Below are 18,108 nucleotides of genomic sequence, written 5' to 3' on the forward strand. Positions count from 1 at the left end.
ATGGCATGATAATTATTAAATAATAGAAGAATATTTCAAGTTATATATTATTTAACCTTATGCTGCCTAACCTTACATTGTTATTTTAACTTTTTATTTTAACTTATTTTGGCTTGGAAGTTGCTTGTTGTTGCACTCCTGAGTATTGTTCCTTTAATGTGGTAGCTGCTACCATGTCCAAACCGCCACTATTTTTAAATGAAATTTGGGAACAGAACTCACAGTGGAAACAATGGTGTCAGAAATTGGTTTATTGGTTAGGGATAGTTGGGGGGCTAATTGTAATCCATACTCAAGCAACAACCACAATTCTTGTCAGGGTGAAACACAAAAAGTCACCAAATTAACCTTTAGGTAACCCTTAGGTAGCTTGGCACAAAAACAGCCTTAACTTAAAGGCACTTTGTTTATGCAGCACACAAACAGTAATAAAGTGAAACCACAACACAAGAAGAATCACACACCAACTTAGAAGAATAGAGTAAAATTTAATAAATAAAATGTCACCCAAACCAAATAAATCCAATCAGTAGAGCAGGAATTATGATTTTTTAAAAAGTTTTAAGTGGAATAAAGCACCTGAAAGATAAAAACACCAACTCCAGTTTTCTAGTCACGCAAGACCAGGGCCAAGTCAGAAGTTATGGTCCATCTAGATGAAGTGAAGATCGGATACTTAAGGGGAATTGTGTGCGGTGTAAGCTTACCTTCAGACTTCGAAGGGTCCATTGTACTCTAATTTTAGACCCATTTCTCTCTTACCATATTGGGCCAAGTTTCTGTAAACAGCTGTGTTTTCTCATCTCTGGAGTTTTGTGGACCAAAGCATTGACTCTTTCCAGTAGGATTCCCTTAGGTAGAGGTACTGAGCTTGTTGTAGTACCAGTGCTTGATAATCTGCAGAGGCTTGTAGATGGTAGTGGTGTTGTGACTGTATTCCCTTTGGACCTATTGACCGCTTTGGGCACCATTGGTCATGCCATCCTTACCACCATGCTTATTAATGCAGGCATCAATATTGTTCTCAGCAGGCTGATCTCATTTTTAACAAAACATTGTCAGTACTTTACCTCTCAAAGTTTTAACCCAAAACTCTCAGTTGTGGTGTCCCTCGTGGGTTGACACCACCCCCTTTTTATTGAATATCGCTATGTCCCCAGGCCCAGCCCAACTTCTTGATTGCATCAGAGCTGTGTGTGTGCTGATGACCCTCAATTGATTCATATGTTATTTTGCACCAAGCAGAATACTTCTGCTTTGGGGGAAGTCTATCCTTAACCATTTCACAGATGTCAAAAAAGCTCATGAAATTAAACCAGGTGAGGCCTCCACTTCTTTCACAGGGGCCTTGTGGTGTAGCTAGATTTAGACTGGCCCTCTATCATGGCCCCCTCCACACCACTTCAGCTTTCTCTGCCTTCTTTGATTCTCACTTAGCCTTGGATACTCAGGAAGCTAAGGTGGCTGGCTCATGTCTCCTCCAGTTAACGACTCTGCAGTCGATCCTCCCTTGTATCGAAAAATTATTTCACATTCCTGTGATTAACGCCATGGTCCATCTGCCTTCTCTGTGGTGTAGCAAGGGAAGACCACACCACTCCTGACTTAAGACCGCAGCAATAGCTAAATATATTGAATAGTGTTATAATTAGGGAAAGGGTTATTGCTTAGAAAGCTCTTTATCAGTGCACCACTGACTTTTCAGCCTCAAACTTAGAAGGCACAAATCCTCAAGATCTTAAAAGCAGGCTCAGAGATTTCTATTGTGAGTCCCTTGATCCAGAACAGCTACCTTTTCTGATCAGACTTTCTCCATTGTGGTGGAAACAAACCATGAATTCTCTTGTAGTTACTTAGCATAGTGAATCATCTTTGTCTCATTTTAGGAAGTTATTGAAAGCCTACTCATTCAATTTCTAATGTGAGCTGTTACTTCTGGTAATTTGGTTACTTAGGGCCATGAAACTCCAGTGAACTTGTGCACTACAGGTATCCTTGACATAACAAATTATCCTCCACACATCCACCCCTTCCTTCTTTTACTTGTGATGACTTTAACTGATTGAATAAAATCGAAAAAACATAAGTTACGAATAATAATTGTTTATACATTTAAAATAACAAGTCTTACTGTAAGCAGTATAACCTGTATAATGGTGCACAATTAATACACCTCAGTAGGATAATAGGTTGAGGTGACGTTGCCAGGATTTGACTCAGTGATACTTCTTGTCGCTTACTTAGTTCACATGTCTGATTACAGTGATTAATGCTGTCTCAAAAGCATTAGAATATAGCTTCATCATCAGGTATAGCTCAAAATTCTTTAAAAGTAACAATTAAAAACGCTAGTGCTCAAAGTATAAGTGAAAACATCAAACTATCAATTTTTTTGCAGTGGTTGGCGTGTTCTAAAAATTAAAAAGGAGGAGGGGGTGTTTTGTAGAAGTGCCCTGGCATTAAGCAGGCTGAGAAGAGACCGGTAATCTCCACCATGAGAAAGCGCCACTTTCCTCCCCATTGTTTGCTGTCGCTATTAATGAAAGCGCGTTTAGCACAGCGAGGGATGGTTTTAACCCAGCCCACGTGCTCTGAGCAGGCAGCAGATAATGGAAGGGGCTGCAACCTCTGTTCTCCATCTGGATATTTTGACTTCCATTATGTAGTTACAGGGGGCTCGCGCTGCGTTGAGTTGCCGCCAGTGGGCAGGCGGCCATGGACATGTCATATGGGTTTCCGAGTGCCAAATGCATTGCAGGCCAAGAAGCAAAATAGGATTGTTTTAATAATAATGTTGGAAATAAAACAAAATGCAATTATGGTGGTGCATCTCCCGCCACCACGGTCCCACCCATCAATGCGGTCTGAGGCTGCGTATTTAGCTCCTGTATCCTGCTAAAGAGCTATAATAATAATAATAACAATCATAATAATGATAATAGCAGGAGAAGGTACTGTGCAAAGAACTAGACACATAGCACCGTCGACGGCCACTGGAGGAATGACCATGCAATGTTGGTCTCCTTATTCGCTCACATTAGGTCATTTGAAGTCAGGAGTCCATTGAAAAGGGATTTAGAGCAACATGTTCTAAACCAGACTGTGTTTCACAAAATCGCAGGGTTTGCAACTGCAAAATGTTGCTGGGCCATGTACTAAACTCCTTTGCAAGTCAGAAAAGTCTACCCGACTCTCGCGAGGGCTCTCGTGGATCATTACAAATGACATTTAGAATGGGGCAAGAAAGAGGGACCCCATCATATCTGCCATTCACAATAATATGTATCAATGGTTTGCAACTGCAGGTGCGGTCAGTATCCATTGCAAAGTTACCAACAACTCATCAGAGGTGGTAGCTAATGTGCAAAGATGAGGCTCTCCTCTGGGGGTGGGTCCTTCCTTAGGAATCAAATCAGGCAGTCTCAGGGGAAAGAGGCAGTGGTCTTGGGTAACACTGCCTGGTCGCCCTGATGTGTTCCCAATGGGAAACATTTCTTTTAAAGTAGCAACATGCCCTTTTAAAAGACAGTTTGTTTAAAATGATAATAATAATAATTCTCTTTGGGAAAGCAAATGTAACAATGGCGATCAGCTATCCCAGGTGCCCAAGCATCTCTCTTCTGCTTCAGTGCAACCTTGACCTCGCCTGGCCCGTCTGACTCGTTTTGGTGTCTGTCTCTTGCTGTTTTTCCTGTTAGCTGATTATTCTGCCCCCAACTCGGTTACTACTCTTTCTTTGTTTCTGCCGTCTGTTCTATCTGCCCACGTCTCGGTTTAACTCCTCCATTTGCATCCTTTGTTCATCTGAACTGCCCCTTTATGCAACTTTTGCTCCTCTTACTGCTCCGTTTTGTATCTTCTGTCTGTTTTGCCACACAACTTGCTCTTTCGATCGTAATTTCTCAATTTGCCTCTCCCCATTGACGTTCCTGCTCTTGCTGAACCCGCCCACTCCCTCACACTCCTCCCACTCTCTGAAGCTCTACTTAATAGAGGCTGTGCTGCCTGAGTGCCGATGGCAAGCCCATCTGCACCTGAAATACGCCAAGCACCAGGAACCCTGGTCCAAATGCCTCCCGTTGTTACATCGCCGATGAACTCCACTGTCTCCACCATAGATACCACCACAAATGCTGCTGCCGAGCCACACCTCAGTCCAAAATGGGCCCCTTTTCCTTCTCGCATTTCTACTTCACATACCTCCATACACCCACTCCCTCTGCCCAGACACATACCACATCCCTCACCAAGTCAGAACTCGAGACCCACCACACACTCACCCCTCACAGCAGCACTCACTCACATGAATGCTCCTCAACACATGCTCACTCAGCAAACACTCTGCTGAGATTTAGGACCTCATTGATTCCAATGCACCAGACCTCCTCTCCTCACTGAATCCTGGAGCGACACCACATCGATGCCGGACATCGCTGCATTCATCCCTACGGAATGCAAAATCCTGCACATGGACGACTACATAAACCAGGAGGTGGACTCACCCACAGCCACAAACACACCATCAAGTGTACCTCTTACACTGATCCACAAGTCACTTTTATAGAACAAATACACTTCAAGCTTCAGACATACAGTAAAACCACTATTAAAGGCACAACCTCGCCTACCAGCCCCAAGGACCTTGATCCACTTCATCTACCTACTCAAAGCATCCCTCGCCATGGGCACCATAGACTCCATACCCCTAGGTGATCCCAACTTGCATCTCGACAACCCTCTAGACTCCAACTCCACGGGCTTGCTCGAAAATCTACAGAACATCACACAGCTCATACAAGGCCCTACCCACATCGCCGGACAAACCCTGGACCCCATCTTCTCCTTCAGCGGTAAGGTTAAAGTCTGCCACATCACTCCACTCACATGGACAGACCACTCCATCGTCCACTTCCACATAACAGGGCCAACAACCACCCCTAAGGAGACAAGCAACACCCCAAGCTACTGCTTCAAAAAAGTTACCGAAATGTGAATGGCTCAATGCCCTCCAAGTAAAATGCCCAGATCCCACTAATTACTTTACCGGCGTCTCGGGTTTGGTACACCAGGATGAGCGGGGTCGGTTCCAATGTTTCCCGGTGGATTTGGTGCACCACGAACGCCTATCGCTTGATGACAAATCCGAGTCTAGGCACGGTCTCATCCGTCCACGCAAAGATCTCCTCTTGGGTATCGAAAAAAATGGTTTGAGAGTTAAAGACTACACCCATACGAGCTGGAAACAGAAGCATTTGGGTATTTTTAGGTCCCGTAGGCGTTTACCTCAACGAAGGATTGGTGCTGTTGTTGAACCATTTTTGTGTAGTCCAGAAAAATCATGGTGCGGTGGGATTCAGAGAAGTGTCTTGATTCCGTGCATGCCTCAGGATAGCAACCCTATCATGAAAATTAAGGATTCTGGCTATGACCAGCCGCAGCCGAGCCCGGGGGAGGCCTCCTCACCAACACACTTTGAGCACGTTCTAACATGAAGCAAGAGGAGAGGGACTTGGGTCACAAGAGCACAGATCTATTTGATGAGGAAGTTGCCCATTGACTCACCCTCACAGGCCTCTGGAACCCCACGAACTGGCGGTTGTTGCGGCGGGTACGGCCCTCTGCATCCTCAACCGCCCCGTCAATTTCTTGTTCACTGCTGTGAGTGTGGTGACTTTCTGCGGGATAGAAGTCACGGTCTCCTCGATGCTGGATACTCTGGTCTCAGCCTCTGTGATCCTCTCTACTGCATTTTATAGATTCAGGCACAGCAAAGTCACATCTGCACCAACTGCACCCATTTAACTCCCAGCATATCTTTCGAGTTGGTGATCGTAGCCAGGAGCGCCGCATTATCTGGTGCGGCCCCCTGGGTCCAGCCGGGCTCAGCCGCCACGGCCACAACCCAAGCGAATATGTCCAAGGTACTTTGCTTGGCAGCAGAGTTTGGCTGCTTGTCCTTGATCATGGTATGTTCAGTGCGGGCGCCCAAACCAAGCCTACTTGTCTCCAGTCCACAGCTCCAAGGGTGTGGCATGAGCAGTCTGGCGCGAGGTCAGGCCAGCAGTATTCACCAAGTGCATGCAGGGGAGGCAGGGCCAATACAGTCTGTTTAAGATGTATCAGGATGTGCTGATTCTCCGTGACTGGACAGCCCCTGGCCACAAGCCGCACTGATACCTGGCTTGGCCGCCTCCGTGACCAGGGGTCCACCTCAGCACTACCTCCTAATGAGAGGACTCCCCAGCAGTCATGAGGGCCAGCACAGAGGCATGGATTCGGGACCATCCCCTGTGTGCCACCAACGAGAAGTGGTCCCCAGGCGCTGCCCAGGCGACTCCCAGGCCCCAGCAACACAGTATTTCCAGGACGACCGGCCCGGAGGCCCATCTGAATTATAATTATCCTGTAGAATGGGGGGAATCTCCCAGGAGCGAGTGTCCGCTATAGGCCAATAGCCGGCTGCATCTCCTCCCACTATCCAGCACAGGGTGTCGCCTCCTTCTGATCACTGGGTCCAGCCGCCTCTGCCGGGCCGGTCACCGCCCCAGCGTGATCTGAAGCCAGACTGGTAGTTGTACAGGATATGGTTACTATTTAAGTGATGAGAGAGTTGAACACAGATTGCTTTTTCAATGATCTTGCCGATAAATGGTAGGTGAGTGATGGGCTGGAAGTTGGTGAGGCCAGCAGTATCTAGTGCAGGTTTCCAGAACGCTACAAGACATGAGCCAAATGGAGGCTTGTAGCAATTCATGTACCTCTTGTCACGAGAGGCTGCTCCTCCTCCTCCTTCTGTCTATACTTTACTTTGATTCCCCAGAGGTGGTAGTCCACATTTAGAGCCATCCTGCCGAAGATCAGCTGGATCCACATTTTAGTCAAAAGGAGACCACATATATTGTGTACTTTGTAATGCCACATTAAAAAGACCTCTGCGATATCTGTCACAGCTTTTCAGTGTTTTTCCATTTGGCACCATTCGCTGTTTTTCAGTGTTTGAATACTATGACGACTCAACAACTGTGCTTCAGCCACCTTCAGAAATGAAATAGAGACAAGAGACTGTAGGTTTAAATGCAGTGGGATAGTGTGGAGGCCCTGCAGTGCACTGCTGCACCAGACTTTCAGTAGGTCCACACCGCAAGCTCTCAACACCTTACCGTTCACAATAACCACAATTAGGCCTTCACAGGTGATGGTAAATAACTCCGCATTTCATGGTTTGTTAAGGTACCTTTTCTAGTCCTGCTCGAGCAATGAGGCTGAAACTATTGGGCTAACGTTTATTATCTATTACAAAGATGGGGTTACCCAATCATGGTCATGGACCTGGGTTCAACATGATACGAAATACAATGGTTCTGGACCTCTATTTATAGTACTGATATATATCAATTTCACAGTCACGAGTACAAACACAATTTCAAGAGCCTCAATGCGTAAGCTCACAGTAATCAATACTATACAAAATTTAGTTTTGAGGGAGAAGAAAAGTGCAACAACCACAATGCTTATGTCTCACACCTGGTATTTATTATATATATATCACAGGGTGCACAGTTAAATATTCACTGTATCTTGTTTGAAGCAATTTTGGAAAGGATAGGTTGCTCCAAAAGGAACGTGCAAAGAGGGTAAGTGGGGGGTGCTTAAGAAGTGAAATTAGAATCACAGAAGGGTGAAAGAAAGAACTTAAAAACATTTACTAATGGACTGGTCATGCGTCCCAGTCTACTAAAACATGGTCACATCAAAAAGTAATCAATACTTTTTACAATACAGTTTGTAGACACAAAACTGTATTATTCGAGTGGCACGTCTTGGAGTAGAAATAGTGATCCAGGCCACTTGGTAGGGACGTCGACGTTTCGACCCTGCTTGGGGCTAAAAGGGGGGGTTTGTGGCCTCAGCCTTGCGGGTCTTCTTGAAGAAACCACAGAGGTCCTCTCCGGATGCCATTCACTCAATGCAACCTTTTACTTTCGAAAGCTGCTCCTGTGCTACTGAGGGAATGCAAACAGAGGGACTGAGATCAGATGTCCCTCACCAGCCTCCATCCCTGCATTCAGCCACTCTCAGGGGATTACAAAAACACCGGCCTAATGAATATTAATGAGGCTCGCGTTCTTGTGTCTCCCGGCGCATGTGACTGATCATTACATCAGTCACAATGCAAAATGAAGATGAGGTCACAAAGCAGTCAGTATGCAAAATATACCACCTGCTCTGTATCCCTAACTTTACACATCAGGCTTTACATTTCCGCCAATATACACATTACAAAAGTACAAAAACCACTGCTCATCCCTTCTGCCCTGAAAATGTGCTACACAGCAACAAACAGCTTAACAAGCACCTGTTCAATTCTGATGTCTCCTTCAAGCCAGCCTTTATCATCCAGATAGCATCTCTCTTTGGGGTAAGCAGTTTATTGAAAGGAAGCCCGGCTCCATTTACTGTAGTGAGGTCCATGAGATAATGAGGTGGGATCACTTGCCACACTGCCTGAACGCACCTTATCCTCCGCTTTCATCGCCTGCATTACTTTATCCTTTTTATAATCCCAAGTGAGCATGAATTCCATTTAAATTGTTCTTATTATTTATAAAGGGCGCTGTCAGACTGAGCCAGAGATACCAGAGTGCGGTCGCTCCCAGAGAGGATAAAGGTGCAAGCAATCACCTATGACAAATTCAAAGACAAGGCCTTCTTTCACATCATAATGCACCCCGGTGATGGATGGGTGCTCGGCGACACCAGCTAACGCTGAGGTGGCATTGAGGGCCATCACTAGGGAAAGTTTCTTATATTTATTGAACCACGCCTCATATGTCTCTTCACAGCCTTGGCGCTTGGGTGGGAAAATGCATAGTGTGTGGAATTTAGTTCTTAAGTATGCAAAAAAGTGATGGATAAAATGCTTGAATTAATCTCAGCCACTGATATTTAGTGGGCCACAAGTCCACAACCAAGTCCATTCTTAGTTTGCACATCATAAAACCTCCATTTGGACCCAGCAATATGAAAATCAGTTTGGACCCTTCTCCAAAAGGAGCAGTCTAGCCTGACCTTCCAGGCCAGGTCCTCCCTAGACCAGAACAGAAGGGACCCAAGACCAGTCTTGCCCCAAGTAGGGCTCGCCTGTTGGTGTTGCTTGGTTTCAGTGGCACACTGGACCCACATCTGGGCATACCCGTCACACCTAGGGCGTCAAACTGAAGTATACAAAAACAAGATGGAGGAATGGAATGCTTCAATTAGCCACAGCCACTGTAATTACCATTAGCTGAGATTAATTCAAACATCCCATCCATCACGTTTTTGTTTACTTAAATGAAACGTCCTAAGCGCTCACTTGGATTTGCGTAATTTGAGGTGGCATTGTGGGCAGAAAAACCATGGACTGGGATGGGGCCCTAGTGGCTGTGATTAATTCAAGCATTCCACCCATCACTTTTTTGTAAATTTTAGTATTAAATTACACACACTGCACATTTTCACTTTTCCACCCATCACTATTTTGATTATTTCTGTGTAATGTATATATATATATATATATATATATGTGTATATCTTCTCATTTATAGGAATACAGCAACACATGGTCATTTGAGCGAATATTCTCAGTCAACTATAGTAGCATACTTTTCAGTACCACAAAGCAAGTTATAGACAAAGATCACATAGCAGCAATACGAGTTGCATTCAGTTATACATGATAAAAAGCATATTACCTATCCAGGAGAGCAGCATAGCTCAATCAACATCGGAAGGGTCGGGGATCTAAATCGCTGCTATGACAGGGATGTACATCATGGGACATAGTGTCCTAGTCTCGTCCCTCTTGAGGCTGGGCTGGTTGGCTGTTTGATCTGGTACAGAGCAGATACATGTGGTGTGGTCCCCATATGTCTTGGAGTCAGGACGTGGGTGGTTGCATTAATGTGTAGGTTTCAGTCCTATCATTACATATCGCCATAGCCCGCAAACAAACAGCAATAGCGGCTATTCCAACGCGCCCCCCAGTTTACTGCTACTCTGCGTTTAGCCAACAGTAAGGCCATCGCCATGAGGCATTGCACTCCTACTGGGACCTCATTTACATTTCCCAATAGGGGACCTAAATATAAAGTGTGTTGTGTTATGTCCGGTGTCACACTCAGGATCTCACGCCAATAGTTCAGTACAGGGGGGCATTCACAGGCAGCTGGGAGGAACGGAAGGGTATATCCTATGTGGTTTTCTTGGGTGATGTAAACCCTATGCAGAAATTTATAATGCAACAACTTATGTTTATAGTTCATAAACCCAGTACCTGTTTTTTGACAACACTATTTGCACCACGCAGCAAATAGGGGCATACCAGGTTCCCGCTCCCAAGCCTCCCTGACCCAATCACCCTTGGCTGTAAGCAGTCTGTCAAGCTTGAAGACCCAGCAAGTGTTGTCAGCAGATGTAATAAACTGTGTTAAGGGAAGAAATTCAGTAGGTTCCTGCGGGAACTCTGGTAATGTCTTTTTCACAGTGTCTCGTAAGCGCGCAAATATAAATATATCCAGGGTAGTAGCATTGCCTCAGGAACTAAATTGACCTAGAGCTAGAAAGATGACATTTATGTAAAGATGACCCATTTCCACCAGAGACATTTTTTGATTGTGTATTCTGGACCGCGCATGTGAGGGTAAGTGGGAGAACGGGATTAAAATGCATTTGAATGGCTGGGGAGTAAAAACCAGCCTTGCCAGTCTCACGGAAAAGAGATTTCCAGGTCCAGCAGGTAGTGGCGACTGCATGTACTTACCTATGTGGTATGGGCAAGCTCGTTGGTCATAGTGAGGTTAACGGGATTACACCGGTCTGGGCATGCTCTGGGCTCAGATATGGAATGCGAGTGTCAGGGTCGCACCAAAAGTTACCAAATTAACTTTGCACCATTAGATAGTATATTTTAGAGTCGTAGGTCTCGAAGCCCCCACGATCAAATGATAGAACCAACATGTTCCAGGCGACTTGCGCTGGTTTATTTACTCAAAGTAGCCTTACTGTTCGTTCAGAGGAATGGGAATGTTTGTGAATAAATAAAGTAATTTAGGGAAGACCACCATCTTAGTCAGGGCTGCTCTACTAGCCAAAGAAACTGGAAGCTGCAGCCATAGATCCACACGGTGTGTTAAGCTTTCTATTACTGGCTTGTAATTAATCCTGACTTCCTGCTCCAGCTGTCCATGCAAAAATATGCCCAGAAATTTAACAGAGTCAATCACCCAACTGACAGGGTATTCTAAGTGGAATAGTGAGTGGAAAGAGGTCCGATTTTGACCAATTGAGGGAGACTCTAGAGTAAGTGCCGAAACTGACAATCTCACGGATCAATGAAACCAAGTTGACCTCCGGGTCCTTCAGAAATGAGTCGGCATACATGGAGAGTAACAGGCACACATTTTGGAAAGAGTGACTTCTTTGGATATGTTTGTTCTGCAATTGCCTGGCTAAGGGGCCCATAGATAGTATAAACAGCAAAAGGGAGTGGGGGGCAACCCTGTCGGGTCCCTCATTCTATCGTAAAAGCGCCAAACATCCTGCTGTTAACAGTAACGTGGGTGGTTGGGGACTTATAGAAGAGTCGAATCAGGCTGAGAATATTATTAGGTATACCATCTTGTCATAGGGTTTCTTGGAGGAAAGGCCATTGAAGGCAGTTGATTACCTTTTTGGCATGGAGTAGCATGGCCGCTGCTTTAACCTCTGGATTAATCTGGTTGACAACTGCAAAAAACATGTGAATGTTCAATGCCGTGGACCTGTGAGGTACAAATCCACACTGCACTGGGGCGATCATATATTCAAGGAGTTGAGTAAGCCTAGTAGCCAGAGGTTTGGCAAGAATTTTGTTATATCAATTAATCCATGAAAGAGAGTGATAAGACACACATTGTGTGGGTTATTTCCTGGGTTTGGGGTGCAGGGAGACCAGGGCTTCGCTCATTGAGGAGGGCAGCTCTCCATCCTTGAGCACCTCTTCGTAGATTTCGATGAGATGAGGGGCGAACACATACCTCTATACCTTGTTAAAATTCAGCATTGCCTGGGGCCTCAAAACCACCTTAGAATCAATAGCAGTGATGAACTCCTCAGGTGTGATGGGCTAACAAAGAAATTAGCGAGGCCCGCCTCCAACCATATCAGCGCAACCTCATTAAGGTATTTCATATGTCAGCTGACGATCTAGTGTTAGCCATGGTGTAAAGCCATGAGTAATATTTTACGAACTCAAAAAAGATAACCTCCTCTGTGATAAGGGTTGTCCCTTCATGGCCCTTCAGCTCAACAACACGTAATATAGTCCTTTCCCTTCGAAGGAATCTGGCAAGCATTCTTCCAGGCCTGTCTCCCACTCCATACTGTCTAACCAGGGCATTTTTTCCAAGATAGCACACCTCCCTATCTGCCAAATCTTGAAACTGATACAGAGGTCGGCTCTGTTCCTGCAACTCGGCACAAAGGAGATTGGCTACAGCACCTGAACTACGTCCAGGTCCTATGGCAAGCCATTTAAGGGTGACTAACCCCCACTGGGCATGGGCAAAGACCATGTGTAGCGGCAATTAGCCACATAGCCTCACATACAGCCAGGCCGTGTGCCAAACTCATATAGGGCCAAATCTTGCAAGGCCAAATGCTATGCGGTGCGCAAGATGACAACAGGGCTTAGCCTTTGACCTGACTATTGTACATCCCGCTTCCCTCTGAAGAAAGCCTTCTCCCGTTGATTATGGCCTTTGGTCATGCACAACAGAGTTTGGACATGAAACCTGAACCTATTAAAAAAAAAAAAAAAACACATTTCTATCTGCCCAGATCTTACCTGGATGCTTTGGAATGCTTCACAATAAGTGCAACGAAAACAGAGCAGATATAGAAGATTATAAAAGAAACGCAGAATGAACATTGGAATGAGAAGTCATTGAGGGAAGTGGTTATCCATGTATCACTGTATGATGTGGTATTTGAAGAGAAATGATTTGACCACTCTCTGGAATGGCACTGAGAGATTCATAGGGTCAGGCTGTAAGTCTCAAAGTTTGTGTCCAGGCTTGTGAAGGCATGCTTTGCTGATTTTCAAATCTGGACATTGTGCATTTCCAGTCAGAGTCTCGATTCCCCTTAGTGTTTGTTTTGGAGGAAAGAGTACTGGTTGAATAACTTATTTATATGTGAGGAGGCACATTTTACATTACATTTTAGTTTCAAATGAGAGCAGATAGGGAGATAAATGTTTGGTTAATGTAAATATGACCTCCACAGGGCACATGGGTGATCATTTAACAATGACTCTCTCCACTTGGTGAATATTCCTATTCACTCTAATAACCCAATCTAAAGTAATAATCATTACTGCAATGGATTGCACAGTGCTTTCAAATGCCAAGCCTGTGAACATAGGTCATGCCTTACTAAAGGCATCCCCTAGAACTGTCTTAAGTTTGAAGATACAATTTAAAGATTATCCTACACCAGCAGTCACAATCAACCAGACAGCTATAAGGCTGTCCAAGGCCAAGGAAATCATTAGAAAATCAAAAAGGGTTTTTCTTGATTCAGCTTCATGTGCTTTAGAGCTAAAATCTCCCACAATCACAATATTTACAAATGCTTTATGTATTTCAGGATACAAGGAGATGAACAATACATTGCAATTCCAAGTGGTTTTTCTCACTGTTCTTCCTATGCACGACCTTTTCTGAATTTGCAATGACTAAAAACCAAAGAGCAAGGGTAAATGTGGAAGTTTCAAAAAGCACTAACATTCGAAGAGACATATGATATGGTTTGCATTGAGACAAACGCGCCCTGTAAGACCATTGATAGAGCTATGACATGAAAGATTGTTGAAAAGCAAAGTCATGTACTTACAGCAATGAGTTGGTATGAGTTGTTCATCATGGCGATGAGCATGTTGAGTAAGACAACCAAGGATATGACATTGTACGTTCCAAACATGGTGGCCCCGACAAACTCTGTAAATTCATGTCTTGCTTTCACGTTGGTGACATAGAGATTCAGCAAACCAAACACTGACCAGAAAAGGGACTGGAGGGTCTCGAATAACCTGCAAAGCAATGAATCCAAAGATGTCATTTAAAGATAACAATGTCATGCAGTGCAGATAGGGCTACATGTTTGTGTTTATAGTTACATTTTTATTATGGCACTTTGTCTATGCTTTGCTCCCAGTCGAATCACAACACTGTTCTGGCATACATGATCTGACAACAGTTTTGGTTTAAAGTTTCTTATTTCAATAGCTACTATGTTGTCCCATGTGTTTTTGTTTGAGCTTTGGAGTCGAATAATGGATTGATATTGACCATCTTCACATAAAAGTCCATAAACCCCAAGATTTCTATTAACATAATTTCCCAGATCCTGATTCAAAGAATCTATTAAGACTTGTATTTGGAGTCAAATGTTACAGCAAAGGGCAGAGTAGGCGGCTTCAGAACTTTGTGTGTATTCAGAAACATATTGTATGGAAGTACATGTAACTCTCCCTCGAGACGTTTTTCCAGAGAAACAACTGGATGATGTTACACCATATTGTGCAGAGGTGCAGACAAAAAATTATTCTCTTCCTGGTCAAAAATAATGAGAATTTTGAGTAAATTCACAAATCTGCTGTGGAGTGTCCAGCTGTAAGACAGTTTGCAGAAATAAGTGTATGTGACAAAATATTCCAGGATTCATGTAAATCCCCCAAAATTGGCAAATTTAGTCAAACTGTAGGAATAAACCCATGAGGGTTAGATTTCTGACTTTTAAAATTCAGTTGCAGAATCCGCGTAAAATGTATTGCTTGATAGTTCACGTCTTTGGAATATTAAGAGAATTTTTTCTAGTACTTTAAACTAAACGTGTTAACATCCAGCTGTAAAAAGAGGACAACCGATTGGGGTGTGGTATCAAGTGAAATTGAAATCCCCATTTACTTTCATGGCAACCACTGCTGAAAGGGATGGAAGTGGATAAGCAGTGAGTCTTTTATGTAGTGTTTAGTACGGTGCATATAACTGTTTTAGGCGTTATTCATATATGCAGCTAACGGAATCAAAACCCACAAATGTCAAAACTTTATGAATCACTTTTGCCACTAGGTGAGCAAAAATTACTTGTACCAGAACAGATCTGAAATATAGTTGATTGTGATGGGAAGTGCAAACCTATTTGAAATCAAGATCCCTTCTGGTTCCCCATTTCCACTCCTGAGTGCCAGAAAACTTGGCATGAGATTTTTATTTTTTTTGCAGAGTTTTATATAGCGCAAACTTGACTCGAATCCAATCAGGTATCACAGCGCTTTACATAGCACCAGTTACGTACATGAGGACACACATTCATTTTTTGGGCACGGGGAGATTAAGTGATTTGCCCAGAATCGCAGGATGTTCAGCGTCATTACACAGACTTGAACCCAGTTCCCCATGTCCGATGTCGAGCGCCCTAGCCGTTAGGCCAACTCATCTCCCCATTTATTATTGAGACAGACATTTACAATATTTCTCACAACAACTCAAAGTAACAGCAGCAGTCAAAGAGATCTACTTACTGCTCTCCAGACACACCACCAAGGAGGGCTGGGCAGTGCCCAGATAATGAGCCAATGATGTTATTCCCATAGACTCTGACCAAAATTCTAGGGGTAGATGAAGTGATGTCACATACTCTTAGACTCTCTGATGACATCACAAGGTTGACCACTCATCCCACTCTTAGCATCTTTATAGCTTTCCTGTGTCTGATTGGGTAGTGTATGCCAAAGGAGTGAAAACTATGGAAAGGAATGAGGGCTCGTTAAGCTATATTTATATTTTGTTCCTGCAACTATCATCATTTGTCATGAAACCAAGGGAAGGAAGCAGGGGCAGTGACAGGGGTACCAAAGAGCAAGCTTAGTGAAGCAGCTGCTACCCCTGGTTCTCCCACATTGAGAGCCATCGCTCCTGCAGGAGGTCTACTTTAGCCTAACCTAAAGGTCATATAGGCTAGGAGCATGGAACAAGCAGCAAGAATCGTCCTGTCAATAATCAAAACCATTTTACACCTGCTCCATCAGCACTAGACTGGCTCAATGGTGAAGACTGAATGGAATTCAAAGTGCACTAGTCTCTTAGATTGAAGCCTAAGTTTCACTCTGACACGCCAGTGAGGATCACTCTGACACGCCAGTGAGGATCTCTGATTGGCTATCTGTCAGACAACTTTTGAGGTGAAATTCAAATGACAAGAAAATGGCGGCAGATACCTAAGGACGCCAAGATCCAGCATACGGAATAGCAGCAACACAGGTGTAGGGGTACATTAAGCTACCTGCTCTTCAGAAACCTTTTGAAAACAGACATTTACAATTTAACCCAGGAAGAAAGTAGGCTTAAGTTTTAAGATGCTCCAGGGGCTGAGATCGTGTGTTAGACTCTCTTTTGTATCTTGAGTGGTTACTTGGCAAACAAGTTTAAAAAATGTGTGTGTCTACGTGTATGTGGAAAGAGTCAGTTCTGTTGTTGATGAACCATAGTTATGGCTTTTTGGAAATGAAAGGCAAATTTGATAAGGACTGTGTTAAAGCCCTTCAGCCTTGTTTTTACACTATGAACACCCTTGACAAAACCAGTAGGTCTGACTTTTGATAATTCATACCCTTATATGGTGTGCTATGGGCACATAATAGGGTTTTGTGGTTTTAAGGGTTAGCATCTGCTTCACCATAAGAGGCTAATGGCGCCTCGGAAATATGGGATCTAATCTGAGTTTAGGGAATTAGTTGTCCGCTGTGACCTTTTTTTAATGTAAATGTGTGATGTTAGCTGATAGTGGGTAATACAGAATGTTTGGAGGCTGATGACATCAGATAGAATGGAGAGGGAGCTGGGAGGCGAAGGAGCTGGAGAGCAATCAGAGCCCTGCAGGAGATATTTTATAAATGTGAATAAAGCTTACGAAGAAGAAGAAAAAAGGAGTTGTAATCTTTACACTGACAATGAGAAGAACGTCTGTGCTAGGCTCAGAAACCCGACATCTTTACCCCTGGAATCATTGATTTATGACTTAAAACAGAGACAATGCGTGGAAACCACAAGGCAAGTGAACACTCACTCCCAATTAAAGTGTAGAGTGTACTAGATTACACCTTACAATAACTTTGTAAGTTTTTTTTTGGCCCTTTATGGTTTTTTGCTTCTGGCAATATTAATGTAATTAATCACTGGAGTGGACTCGATGCCGTGAAATTGATGGAGAAAGAGAATACAGCAGAGGTCGTTGAATTTTGGGAGGAAGTTTTCTTGGATGAAGGTATACCAGAAACTATTGCATCGGACAATGGGGTGCAGTTTGTATCCAGAGTAATGGCTAGTTATCTTTCTAGGATGGGAATATTTCATGAGAGAGTTGTTCTTTCCCGCCAACAGGCTAGTGGATTGGTGGTGAGAAAAAAAACGGCTAGTAATAGAGAACATTCAGTTATCTTTGGCCAATCATCTCTCATGGAGAAAAGGGCTAAGGAGAATAATTTGGATGCATGGAACGGCTCCCCATTTAGTTAAAGGAATATCACTGTTTGTGTCCTTGAAATGAAGGGAGACTGGAATGAAGGAATGTCCCATCTGGTTGAAAGAGACCCAGAGTGAATCGTCTGGAGGTGGTAATGAGAGTCAGGGATTTGCAAGAGAAAAATGTGCAGTATTACAACATGAGGAAAGGTGTGAAGAAGTGTTGATAACAAAGTGGGGACTGGGCTTTGCTGAGAAAGGGAGGTTTTGCCTCCAGAGGGGATAGCAAGTTTTCTATTCCATGTAAACTAAAGGAGGTCAAACGTAGTATATTAATTCTATAGGATGGACCTACATGGAGATTGAGAGATAGATGTCTGTATGGTTAGAGGGTAATTAAAGAAATGCACATTATTGGAAAGTGATGTAATGTCTAGTAACACTGTAAAACAATAAGTTGTGTTGAACACATTGTACTTCACTAATGTAGGATTTAGCAGTACAGTATATTTCTTAACTTTTGTCACATGCTATATATAGTATCGGAATGTTATATCTTAAACCT

At 43.7% G+C, this 18,108-nt stretch overlaps 1 protein-coding gene across 1 annotated transcript in view; it reads right to left on the reverse strand.

Moving 5' to 3' along the window:
- The window catches only part of TRPC5 (transient receptor potential cation channel subfamily C member 5), a 1,029,186-nt gene that overhangs the window by 149,256 nt on the left and 861,822 nt on the right, over positions 1 to 18,108 (reverse strand). The window contains exon 7 of the mRNA XM_085606697.1: positions 13,915 to 14,110. Within this exon, the coding sequence (XP_085462823.1) occupies positions 13,915 to 14,110 (196 nt within the window). The remainder of the gene's footprint in view (positions 1 to 13,914; positions 14,111 to 18,108) is intronic.

Source organism: Triturus cristatus, chromosome 5_2 (genome assembly GCF_964204655.1).
Source record: "Triturus cristatus chromosome 5_2, aTriCri1.1, whole genome shotgun sequence".
In the NCBI taxonomy this organism is placed as follows: domain Eukaryota; kingdom Metazoa; phylum Chordata; class Amphibia; order Caudata; family Salamandridae; genus Triturus; species Triturus cristatus.